The sequence below is a fragment of the Erinaceus europaeus genome, chromosome 3 (assembly GCF_950295315.1).
Source record: "Erinaceus europaeus chromosome 3, mEriEur2.1, whole genome shotgun sequence".
NCBI classification, from domain to species: Eukaryota; Metazoa; Chordata; class Mammalia; order Eulipotyphla; family Erinaceidae; genus Erinaceus; species Erinaceus europaeus.
Window position 1 is genome coordinate 125429573 of NC_080164.1, and position 13415 is coordinate 125442987.

Sequence of the window (13415 nt, forward strand, 5' to 3'; positions counted from 1 at the left end):
TGACTCATAATTTTCAGTATACAAGTCTTTCACTTCTTTGGTTAGGTTTACTCCTAGATATTTTATTGTTTTTGTTGCTATAGTAAAAGGAATTGATATCTGGATTTCAACTTCTTCTAACTTAGTGTTTGCATAGAGGAATGCTACTGACTTTTGAATGTTAATTTTGTATCCTGACACCTTACTGTATTGCCTGATGATTTCCAAAAGCTTCTTGCTGGATTCCTTAGGTTTTTCTATGTATACTATCATGTAATCTGCCAAAAGGGAGAGTTTGACTTCTTCTCTTCCTATCTGTATCCCTTTAATTCCTTGCTCCTGCCTGATTGCTATGGCAAGAACTTCCAACACTATGTTGAATAGTAATGGTGATAGTGGGCATCCCTGTCTAGTACCTGATGTGAGGGGAAATGCTTCCAGTTTTTCAGCATTGAGTATGATGTTGGCTGTAGGTTTGCTATATATAGACTCCACTATTCAGGAATTTTCCATCTATTCCCATTTTTTATAATGTTTATTTATTTGTTTATTTGTTTAAAAAGGAGACATTAACAAAACCGTAGGATAAGAGGGGTACAAATCCACACATTTCCCACCATCAGATCTCTATATCCCATCTCCTCCCCTGATAGCTTTCCCATTCTCTATCCCTCTGGGAGTATGGACCCAAGGTCATTGTGGGTTTCAGAAGGTTGAAGGTCTGGCTTCTGTAATTGCTTCCCTGCTGAACATGGGCTTGACTAGTTGATCCATACTCCCAGTGTGCCTCTCTTTTTCCCTAATAGGGTGGGGCTTTTAGTAGTGTTTTGATCATAAAAGGATGTTGTATTTTGTCAAAGTTTTCTCTGCATCTACTGATATGACCATGTGGTTTTTGGTCTTGCTTTTATTGATGTGGTGGTTCCTGTTGATTGATTTACATATATTAACCATCCTTGCATCCCTGGCATAAACCCCACTTGGTTATGATGAAGCATCTTTTTAATACACTGCTGTATATGGTTGGCTAGAATTTTGTTCAATATTTTAACATATATGTTCATCAGAGATATTGGTCTGTAGTTTTCTTTTTTGGTTGTGTCCCTGTCTGCTTTTGGTATCAGGGTGATGTTGGCTTCATAGAAGCTGGAAGGGAGTATTTCAGTGTCTTAAATCTCCTGGAAGACTTTTAAAAGTAGAGGTATTAGTTCTTCTTTGAAGGTTTTGTAGAATTCATTTGTAAAACCATCTGGTCCAGAACTTTTATATTTGGGGAGATTTTTGATAACTGTTTCAATTTCATTAGCTGTGATGGGCCTGTTCATGTTATCTAGTTCCTCTTTACTTCATTTTGGAAGTTTGTAAGTATCTAGAAACTTCTCCATTTCTTCCAGGTTCTCTAGCTTGGTGGCATAGAGTTGTTCATAGAAGTCTTGGATGACATGCTAATTTCTGGGGTGTCTGTTGTGAAATTTCCTCTTTCATTTACTATCTGATTTATTTGGGTCTTCTCCCTTTTTTGTTTTGTGAGTCTGGCTAAAGGTTTGTCAATTTTGTTCACTCTTTGAAAGAACCAACATTTACTTTCACTGATCCTTTGTATGGTTTTCTTATTTTCAATGTTATTGGTTTCTGCCCTAACTTTAGTGATTCCCTCTGGTTGCTTTAGGGTCCTTTGTTCTTCTTCTCCTAGGTCTTTTAAGATGTGCATCAGGTTGTTTATTTATGCTTTTTCTTGTTTCCTAATGTGTATTTGTATGGCTATGAATTTCCCTCTCAGTACTGCCTTAGTTGTGTCCCAAATATTTTGGTAGCTTGTGTCTTCATTTTCATTGAACTCTCACAACATTTTGATTTCTTCCTTTATTTCCTCTTTGACCTAGTAGTTGTTAAGGAGTGTACTGTTGAGCTTCCACATTTTGGGACTATTACTAATTTTTTGTTGATTGTTAAGTGTTATTTTAATTCCACTGTGGTCTGAGAAGATGCTTGAGTTGATTTCAATGCTCTTGAATTTGCTGATGCTGTCTTTGTGGCCTAACATATAGTCTTTTCTTGAGAATGACCCATGTGGACTTGAGTAGAATGTGTATTCTAGTTTTTTGGGGTGAATGACTCTGAAAATGTCAAATAGTTTTAGTTTATCTATCTCCTCATTTAGCTCCCTCATGTCTTTATTGATTTTCTGCCTGGATGATCTGTCAAGTTGAGAGAGTGGGGTGTTGAAGTCCCCTACTATGACTGTGTTGCTGTTAATATATTGCTGTAGCTCTTTCAGTAGATGTTTCATGTATTTAGATGGCTTCTCATTGGGTGCATAGATGTTAATAACTGTTATGTTCTCTTAACTGACGGATCCTCTGAGCATTAAGTAATGTCCATCCTTATCTTTTTAAATTTTATTTATTTTAGAGTCTATCATGTCAGATATGAGAATAGCTGTTCCTGCCCTTTTTTGTTGGCCATTGGCTTGTATAATAGTTTTCCATCCTTCCACTTTGAGTCTGTTTATCTTGTTAAAATTAGGTTTGTTTCCTGTAGACATCATATTGTTGGGTTGTGTTTTCTGATCCATCTTCCTACTCTGTGCCTTTTACTAGGTGAATTCAGGCCACTGACATTTATTGATATCAAAGATTAAAGATATTTTAATGGCGTTCTTGTACATTTTTTAGTGTTCCTATATATGGCCTATTTATGGTGGTCTGACTGTGTATAGGAGAGCTTTCAGAATTTCTTTCAGGGCAGGTTTGGCAATAGTTGATTCTTTCAACTGTTGTCTGAGAAGTTTTTTTATATTTTATTTATTTATTTATTTACTTACTTTTATTGTTGTTGTTGGATAGGACAGAGAGAAATGGAGACCGGAGGGGAAGACGGGGGTGGGGGGAGAAAGATAGACACCTGCAGACCTGCTTTACTGCTTGTGAAGCGACTCCCCTGCAGGTGGGGAGCCAGGGGCTTGAACTGGAATCCTTACACCGGTCTTTGTGCTTTGCGCCGCGTGCACTTAACCCACTGCACTACCACCCGACTCCCTCTGGGAAGGTTTTTATGCCTCCATCTAGTCTGAATGTCAGTCTAGCAGGATACAGTAGTCTTGACTGAAATACTTTCTCATTGAGCACTCAATAGATATCTTGCCATTCTCTTCTGGCCTGTAGTGTTTGTGTGGAGAAGTCTGCTGCTAATCTTTCCTCTGTACATGACTCTTTGTTTTTGTCTTGCAACCTTCAGGATCCTTTCTTTGTCCTTATTCCTTTCCATTCTAAATATGATGTGTCTTGGTGTCTTTAAGTCTGGGTTAATTCTGTTTTCACTTTCTGGGCTTCTTGAACCTTTATGTCTTTTATGTTGTCTAGATTAGAGAAGTTCTCAGCTCTTATGTTCTGAAGAATGATTTCTTCCCCTCTCTTTCTTCCTCTGGTAAGCCAATAATGTGTATATTATTTCTTTTGAAGTCATTCCATAGGTCTCTGTTGTTGTTTTCAGTATCTCTTAATCTCTTTTTGAGATCTCTTATTTCTTTTTTAGTTGTCTCTAATATGTCCTCAATCTTGCTAATTCTGTCTTCAGCCTCATTGATTCTATTTTCTCTTCCCTCTACTGTTTTCTGGAGTTCATCTCTTTTGTTCCCCTCCTCTGATATGTTTTAGCTTGTTCAGCTAGTTGTGTTCTTAGCTCAGCTATTTCAGCTTCCAGCTCTCTAATAACATTGAGATAATTAGTGTTTTCTTCCAGGCTCTCATTTGTTGTTTCTTCATTTCTGATGACAATTATTTCAAACTCTTTACTCACTCCTGTGATTATTTCCTTAACTAGTGTTTGGATGTTGACCTCATTATTTTGTGCTTCAACCTTAGGGGGGCTTTTAGCTGGACTCTTGTCCTGATTCATTTCTCCAATATTTCTTCTTGTTGGTTTAACCATTTTATATAGTATGTTATGAGGTCCCTCTCTCAGTACTTTTCAACTTACTGATCACTCTTGCCGGGATTGACTTGTGTCTAAGTAAGGTAATTAAAGGGTTCACAGTTGTAGAAATTGACAGTTGTTTCAATATTATTTTAATCCCTGAGTTGGAGCACAGTGGCTTAAAAGCCTCTTTTGTTCTTTTTCTTCCCAGTAGGCTATGGGAGTCTGAGGGCTTTTAAACTATAATTAGGCTTCTAATTAAGCTTAAACAGGCACTCCTGACCAAGAGATAAAGCAGGGTGGGGCAGAGATAATCCAGTGGTTATGCAAAGAGACTCTCACAGCCTTACCTCTAGGCCACTGAGGTATAGATCTTCTCCTGAGTTTCCTTGTTAGTTCTTTGTCCCCTGGTGTCAGTACAGGGTCTCCCCCCGCCACTGCTCCAGATACTGCTCCAGATACTGAGGGCAGTAGCAATAGAGACTCACAGTTGCATTTGGTGAGTCTTAGGAGAGTCCTCTCCTCCTTTCAGCCATCTTTTTGTTGGTGAAACAGATTGGAGTGGTGTCTCAACTGCCATACTGTTACCAGCCACTTAATCTTTCCCCAGACTCCTCTCTGTCCTCGAGCCACACATGTTTGCATTCACCGGTGATTTGGTGGGTTCCTGAAGTCATTCTAGTCTTGCCTTGTTTTGGTCCCAGGTGGTCTCGTCTATCTGTTTCTTTCCCTTTCTTTCTCCCACTTCCCTCTCCATTTCTGGCTGTCTCTGTCCAATTAATAAATAAATAAATAATTATAAAATTAAAAATTTTATTTCAGAATTGAGATTGCAAGAATTTCTTTTTCATGAACTACTATTAAGAATATACACATGAGGGAAACTAAAAGCAGGATTTGACTAAATATGGAGTAGGGCACCAAAGTAAAAACCCTGTGGTGAGGGGTAGACATGCAGCTTCCTGGGCTGGTGGGGGTTGGTGGTGGGTGGGTGGGATGGGACATCATCTTTTGGTGTGGGAATGGTGTTTATGTACACTCCTAGTAAAGTGTTGTCATATAAATCACTAGTTAATTAATATGAGAGGGGGAAAATTAATTGTATGTCTTGAAGCTTTTTAAAACACAGACTGAGTCTTTTTAATATATAGGCTGTGTATTTGATATGCGGACTCTCTCAAAAGCCTAGACCAAGTAGATCATAAGCAACCAATGGCACAGCTACATACAAGATACTGGGTACTATACAGCAAACTCTAACAAAAGGACTTTTCAAAGTTAACCCAATTACCAAATAATGTGATGATAACATTAACTATCTATTGTCTTTTTGAACCCTAAGACAGCAGGAACCTCACATCTCCACTAGAGAACCTATATTTCCCCCAGTCCTGGAACTTTAGGATAGGGCCCACCTTCCCGCATGCCTCTCCCAATCCATATCAAATAATATCGCATCTGCTGATTGCAACCTAATCAATGCAATGATTGCCACCTCAACATCACTTCAGACTGTGTCCAGAGACTTCAGGTGTGGAATGACAACCCTTCAGTTTCATTACTCAGGTGAGACCTTTCCTTTCATAGTACACTCTAATTCCATCCCAGGTGGTTCACTTTCTTTCTTTCTTTTTTTTCTTTATTATTATTTTATTTTATTTTTTATCTAAGAAAGGATTAATTAACAAAACCATAGGGTAGAAGGGGTACAACTCCACACAATTCCCACTACCCAATCTCCATATCCCACCCCCACCCCTGATAGCTTTCCCATTCTCCATCCCTCTGGGAGCATGGACCCAGGGTCATTGTGGGTTGCAGAAGGTAGAAGGTCTGGCTTCTGTAATTGCTTCCCCGCTGAACATGGGCGTTGACTGGTCGGTCCATACTCCCAGTCTGCCTCTCTCTTTCCCTAGTAGGGTATGTCTCTAGGGAAGCTGAGCTCAGGACACATTGGTGGGGTCTTCAGTCCGGGGAAGCCTGACCAGCATCCTGATGGCATCTGGAACCTGGTGGCTGAAAAGAGAGTTAACATACAAAGCCAAACAAATTGTTGAGCAATCATGGACCCAAAGGTTGGAATAGTGGAGAGGAAGTATTAGGGAGGTACTCACTGCAAACTCTAGTGTACTTCTGCTTTCAGGTATATATTTTGCAGTAGTTTATGGATACGTGTGAACATAAGCTCTCTCTCACAGAAACTGGTGTATATCTAGGTTTTGGGACTTTGTTAGAAAGTGAACCACCTGAGATGAAATTAGAGTATACTATGAAAGGAAAGGTCTCACCCGAGTAATGAAGCTGAAGGGTTGTCATTCCACATGTGAAATCTCTGGACACAGTCTGAAGTGAAGCATGTTGAGGTGGCAATTGTTGCGTTGGTTAGGTTGTGATCGGCGGATGCAATATTATTTGATATGGATTGGGAGAGCCATACAGGAAAGTGGGCCCTATCCAAGGGTTCCAGGACTGGGGGGAGTAGGGGCTCTCTAGTGGAGATGTGAGGTTCCTGCTGTCTTAGGGTTCACAAAGACAATTGATAGTTAATGTTATCATCACATTATTTGGTAATTGGGTTAACTTTGAAAAGTCCTTTTGTTAGGGTTTATAGTACAGTACTCAGTATCTTGTATATAGCTGTGCTATTGGATGCTTCTAATCTACTTGGTCTAGACTTTTGAGAGAGTCCGCATATCAAATACACAGCCTTTATATTAAAAAGATTCAGTTTGTGTTTTGAAAAACTTTGAGACAGACAATTGATTTTCCCCCTCTCAAATTAATTAGTGATTTATATGTCTACATTTTGCTAGGAGTGTACATAAACACCATTCCCACCACCAAAAGACTGTGACCCATCCCTCCCACCCACTCCCACCCCCCACTGGCCCAGAAAGCTGCATGTCTACCCCTCACCACAGGGTTTTTACTTTGGTGCCCTACTTACAATTTGGTCAGGTCCTACTTTTAGTTTCCCTTTTAGATCTTCTTAGTCAACTTCTGTTGATGAGTGGGATCGTGCCATACTCATCTTTATCTTTCTGACTTAGCTCACTTAACATAATTCCTTCTAGCTCTGTCCAAGATGGGTCAGAGAAGGTGGGTTCAATGGAATACTATAGCTGCATAGTATATATACCACAGCTTTCTCAGCCACTCATCTGTTGTTGGGCACCTGGGTTGCTTCCAGGTTTTAGCTATTATGAATTGTGCTGCTATGAACATAGGAGTACACACCTCTTTTTGGTTGGGTGTTATGGAGTCCTTGGGGTATAACCCCAGGAGAGGAATTACTGGATCATATGGAAGGTCCATGTCTAGCCTTCTGGGAGTTTTCCAGACTGCTCTCCACTGAGGCTGTACCAATTTACATTCCCACCAGCAATGTAAAAGGGTTCCTCTGTCCCCACAAACTCTCCAGCATTTGTTGCTGCTGTCCTTTTTGATGTATGCCATTCTTACAGGAGTGAGGTGGTATCTTAGTGTTGTCTTAATTTGTATTTCTCTGACAATCAGTGACCTAGAGCAGTTTTTCATATGTTTGTTAGCCTTTTGGATCTCCTCTGTAGTGAATGTTTTGATCATATCCTCTGCCCATTTTTGGATGGGGTCATTTGCTTTTTTGGTGCTAAGTTTGCTGAGCTCTTTATATATTTTGGTGATTAGTTTCTTGTCTGATGTATGGCATGTGAAGATCTTCTCCCATTCTGTGAGGGGTCTCTCTGTTTGTTTAATAGTTTCTTTGGATGTGCAGAAGCTTTTCAATTTGATGTAGTCCCATTGGTCTGTTTCTGCTTTTGTCTTCCTTGCAATTGGGTTTGATTCATCAAAGATGTCCTTGAGGTGTAGGTGGGAAAGTGTTTTACCAATGTTTTCCTCTAAGTATTTGATTGTTTCTGGTCTGACATCTAGGTCTTTGATCCATTTGGAGTTGATTTTTGTTTCTGGTGAGATAAAGTGGTTCAATTTCATTCTTCTGCATGTTACAATCCAGTTTTCCCAGCACCATTTATTGAAGAGAGCCTCCTTTTTCCATTTAATGCTTTGGGCCCCCTTATCAAAGATTAGATGTCCATAGGTGTGGGGATCTATTTCTGGGCTTTCAATTCTGTTCCACTGGTCTGTGTACCTATTTTTGTTCCAGTACCATGCTGTTTTGATGATGATGGCTTTATAATATAGTTTAACGTCTGGGAGTGTGATGCCTCCATTTCTGTTTCTTTTCCTCAAGATGGTTTTGGCAATTCTAGGTGTTTTCAGGTTCCAGATAAATGATTGTAGTGTTTGTTCTATTCTCTTAAAGAAGCTTGGTGGAACTTTGATGGGTATTGCATTAAATTTGTATATGGCTCTGGGGAGAATATTCATTTTGATGATATTTATTCTTCCAATCCATGAGCATGGGATATCCTTCCATTTCTTGGTATCAGTTTCTATTTCCTTGAGTAGCAACTCATAGTTTTCGGCATACAAGTCTTTCACTTCTTTGGTCAACTTTATTCCTAGGTATTTGATTGATTTTGCTGAAACAGTAAATGGGAGTGATTTCTGGATGTCTTCTTCTTCAGATTTAGTGTTTGCATAAAGAAATGCCACTGATTTTTGTACATTGATTTTGTAGCCTGATAGCTTGCTATATTGCCTAAAAACTTCCAGTAATTTTCTGCTGGATTCTTTAGGTTTTTCTATGTATACTATCATATCATCTGCAAATAGTGAGAGCTTGACTTCTTCCCTTCCAATCTGTATTCCTTTGATTTCTTTCTCTTGCCTGATTGCTATGGCAAGAACTTCCAATACTATGTTGAAGAGTAACGGTGACAGTGGACAGCCCTGTCTAGTCCCCGATCTGAGGGGGAATGCTTTCAGCTTCTGTCCATTGAGTATGATGTTGGCTGTAGGTTTGCTATATATAGGGTGGTTCACTTTCTAACAAAGTCCCAAAACCTAGATATAGACCAGGTTCTGTGAGAGAGAGCATATGTTCACACTTATCCATAAACTAGTGCAAAATATATACCTGAAAGCAGAAGTACACTAGAGTTTGCAGTGAGTACCCCCCTAACACTTCCTCTCCACTATTCCAACCTTTGGGTCCATGATTGCTCAATAATTTGTTTGGCTTTGTATGTTAACTCTCTTTTCAGCCACCAGGTTCAAGATGCCATCAGGATGCTGTTCAGACTTCCCCGGACTGAAGACCCCACCAATGTGTCCTGGAGCTCCGCTTCCTGAGAGACCCACCCTACTAGGGAACGAGAGAGGCAGACTGGGAGTATGGACCGACCAGTCAACATCCATGTTCAGCGGGGAAGCAATTACAGAAGCCAGACCTTCTACCTTCTGCAACCCACAATGACCCTGGGTCCATGCTCCCAGAGGGATAGAGAATGGGAAAGCTATCAGGGGAGGGGATGGGATATGGTGATTGGGTGGTGGGAATTGTGTGAAGTTGTACTCCTCCTACCCTATGGTTTTGTTAATTTATCCTTTCTTAAAAATATATACACATGTAAATATTATATACATCTTTAAGTATTCATAAAATTGTAATAATTCTTTAATGATTATTCCTCCCATAATAATAATAATTATTTGTCTTCATTCTTCTCTGTCCCATCGCTCTCCTATCTAGTCTGCTTGGACTGCTGAAGAGCTTTTCTAGTTTCCATTTATAGGCATTGTCATCCTTACATTGTTTGCAAAGTGCTTGAGTAGAGACTTAACTAGTCCAGGAGGAGGGACAAGCAGGTAGAATATAATCTATTTGCCTTGGGGATAGGGAGGTAGCATAATGGTATACAAAAGACTTTTAGGCCTAGGCTCTAAGGTTCTAGTTTCAATCCCCGACAATGCAGTAAATCAGAGTTGGGCAATGCTTTGGCAAAACAAAACAAGTCAAACAAAAAACCAGAAAGTCAACTTGTAATGTGTCAGAATGTGCTATATGTTAGAGTGACAGAATAATGAGAGCCTTTACCTGAATGATCACTGTCTATAATCCTGAAAATGGTCTCCAGATTGGATCGGTTCCGATACAGTGCTTCCAGCAAACTTGATTGTATGTTCTACAAAGAAAATTTTTATTTTTAAAATATTTTATGTTTAGACTCACAATTAACCCTGAAAATAAGGCACTCTTGATAAAACCTACAGATGTTTTAATATTTTCTTTCTTTTTTAAAAATACTTTGTAATATTTTAAATGGAAGAGAGAGAATGTGAGAGTGAGAGGCAACAGAGCACTGATCAGATCTGGCATGATAGGCTGGGGATTGAACCTGGGATCTTAGAGTCTCAGGCATGAAAATCTTTTACCATCTTTTCATGTCCCCAACTACCTATAGTCTATCAAATCCTCTAGTAGTTTAAGTATTTTGCCTAAGGATGGCAAGATAGCTCACCTGGAGAGTGCACCTGCTTTGCCATGCACATAACCCAGCTTCAAGTCTGGTTCCCTCAGTATTGGTGGAAGCTTCAGTACTGCTGTATTCTTTCCTTTTTGTCTCTTTCTCTTTCTCTCTCTGTCTCTGTCTCTCTCTCTCTCTCAGTCTATCTGAAAAAGTCAACTTGGAGCAGTGAAGCCCCCACAGAGAAGCACTGGTGATGACCAAAAACATAAAACAAACAAAAAAAATGAAACAAAAAAGTGTTTGGCCTCTGATAAAAATTGCTTACATTACTTATAATGTGTTGTTGCTGCTGCAGGGTGCTCATAGCACATATCTGAAAATATGCCCAAACACTGAGCTGTACACTTAGACTGGATTAATTTTATGATATGTAAATGATAATTGCAGTAAAAGATGTTTTAAGTGCATAGCCCAAAGCCTTAACATTACACATTCAGTGTGTGTTTACTGAATAAATATTTTAGTGGGAGAAGTTGCACGGTATCCAGGAAATCAGGAATACCTGGGTTTGAGTCCCAGTTGCATAGCTGAGAAGCTCAGTGTTCTCAGGCAGGTTACTTAATTTCTCTGAACAATGCCCACATCACTGTAATGTTGCTGATAATAATTACTATCCCCATAATTATCTTCTCCATCAGTTCTGAGGATAAACTAGGGCAACAGGTGTGAATTACTTAACACAAGGCCTAATACATAAAAACTCAACAAATTGGCACTCTCAGTTCTCACTGACCTTCTTTCTCTTTGAAGTCCTCATTACCTGGCTATATCTAATTCATAGTTCTCCATAATGGCGCTCCTTGTTCCACAGTATGCCCACATCCATCTTTTTGCACTATTACCTCACGACTCAGTTGTTCTTTGGCTAAGTCTTCCAGCCAGGACTTGTACTCCAACATGTTATCTGTGGAGCTGCTCACCAGTTGTGGCCTCAGCATCCGCCAAGGCAACCCAAGCTGCAATACAGACTCCATGGCTGCTACCCAGTCACTCAGCGTGATCAAACCTTAAGAGAAAGCAGACTGCTGACTCATTGCTTTAAGTTTAGCTTCCTGCTCAGTTACTTTTAACTTTATCTTTTTGTGTAGTTTTATTCTGACATTCTTATTCTTTATAGATATTAGAAGTGCTGGGCACAGATACTGTTGTTTTGGGAATGGAGAAACTCACTAGAAATTAAGGTAGGTAGACAAAATACAGGATGCCTAATTAAATCTGAATTTCAAACAGATCCCAAAGTATAAATAAATATGTGCCAAACAGTGCACAGGGCATACTTACATATATATTTTTATTTTTTGATGCTGTTGTCATTTTAAAATATCTTTACTTATTTATTAGATAAAGACAGCCAGAAATCTAGAGGGAAAGGCACCTTTTGAGATGGGAGAGAGACATCTGCAACACTGCTTCACCACTTGCAATGCTTTCCCTCTGCAGGTGGGGACTGGGGTCTCGAACCTGGGTCCTTCCACATTGCAACATGTGCGCTCAACCAGGTCCACCACCACCCAGCCCCCATACTTACATTTTTTAAAACTATTTATTGTCTGTAATTTAACGTTAATTTGCCATTTTCTTGCTTTTAATTAATGTATATGAACCAATACTTTAAAAAATCAAGATTTTTTATGTTTATTTATTATCCCTTTTGTTGACCTTGTTTTTTTATTGTTGTTATACTTATTATTGTTGTTGATGTCGTTGTTAGATAGGACAGAGATAAATGGAGGGAGGAGGGGAAGAGAGAGAGGGGGAGAGAAAGATACCTGCAGACCTGCTTCATTGCCTGTGAAGCCACTCCCCTGCAGGTGGGGAGCCGGGGGCTTGAACCGTGATGTGCTTAACCCGCTGAGCTACCACCCAACTCCCCCCCCCAAAAAAAAATCAAGATTTATCTGCTAAATCTGACAGCACTACTGGAAGTCACACAACAGTTTTATAAATATTATTATAAAACATAGATAGCATTGGTTGTTTCTTCTGTTAAGAATTTTTGGGAGGGGGTGGATAGCATAAGAGTTATAACAAGAGGGAGTTGGGCGGTAGTGCAACAGGTTAAGTGCAGGTGGCACAAAGTGCAAGGGCCGGTGTAAGGATCCCGGTTCTAGCCATTGGCTCTCCACCTGCAGGGGAGTCGCTTCACAGGCAGAGAAGCAGGTCTGCAGGTGTCTATCTTTCTCTCCTCCTCTCTGTCTTCCCCTTCTCTCTCCATTTCTCTCTGTTCTATCTAATAACGACAACATCAATAACAACAATAATAATAACTACAACAATAAAAAAACAGGGAGTCGGGCTGTAGTGCAGCGGGCTAAGCGCAGGTGGCGCAAAGCACAAGGACCAGCATAAGGATCCCGGTTCGAACCCCGGCTCCCCACCTGCAGGGGAGTCGCTTCACAGGCGGTGAAGCAGGTCTGCAGGTGTCTATCTTTCTCTCCTCCTCTCTGTCTTCCCCTCCCTCTCTCCATTTCTCTCTGTCCTATCCAACAACAACAATAATAACTACAACAATAAAACAACAAGGGCAATAAAAGGGAATAAATAAATAAAATAAATATAAAAAAATAAAAAAAATCTTTTAAAAAAAAAACAATAAAAAAACAAGGGCAACAAAAGGGAAAATAATAAAAAAAAAAGTTATACAGAAGACTCTCATGCCGGAGGCTCCAAAGTCCCAGGTTCAATCCCCCCACACCACCATAAGCCAGAGCTAAGCAGTGCTCTGGAAAAAAAAAAAATCAATAACAACAAAATGAACTTATAATAATCACTGCTATTTTTAAAGGGCTATATGTAGTTAAGGTCCATTTGCCAGTCCATCAAGTTAAGAAAGGACAAATTTTTCTAATTTGGATTACAGAATACAAAACAGATACACACACAATAACAAAACGCTGAATTATTGATCTTTTGCTAGTCTTGGAGATAGTCTTATAATTTAGCCCACTCATTATGCTTTGCTGAGCTTTTATCTTGTCAGCCTTCTCTTGCCTCTTTCTTTTTACCATATCTATTACATTTAGTCAAGTTCTTGTCCTGTTAAAAGCTTAGAATTGAACATTTTAGAAAAACAAACTAGGACATTAAGTTGAGTAAAATGAAAAAGTT

General features: G+C 39.5%; 1 protein-coding gene across 1 annotated transcript in view; it reads right to left on the reverse strand.

Moving 5' to 3' along the window:
- PPEF2 (protein phosphatase with EF-hand domain 2) overlaps positions 1 to 13415 on the reverse strand; it is a 48397-nt gene that overhangs the window by 2736 nt on the left and 32246 nt on the right. Inside the window, exons 15-16 of the mRNA XM_060187883.1 lie at positions 11150 to 11313; positions 9875 to 9962 (exon numbers count right to left, since the gene is read on the reverse strand). Of these exons, the coding sequence (XP_060043866.1) occupies positions 9875 to 9962; positions 11150 to 11313 (252 nt within the window). The remainder of the gene's footprint in view (positions 1 to 9874; positions 9963 to 11149; positions 11314 to 13415) is intronic.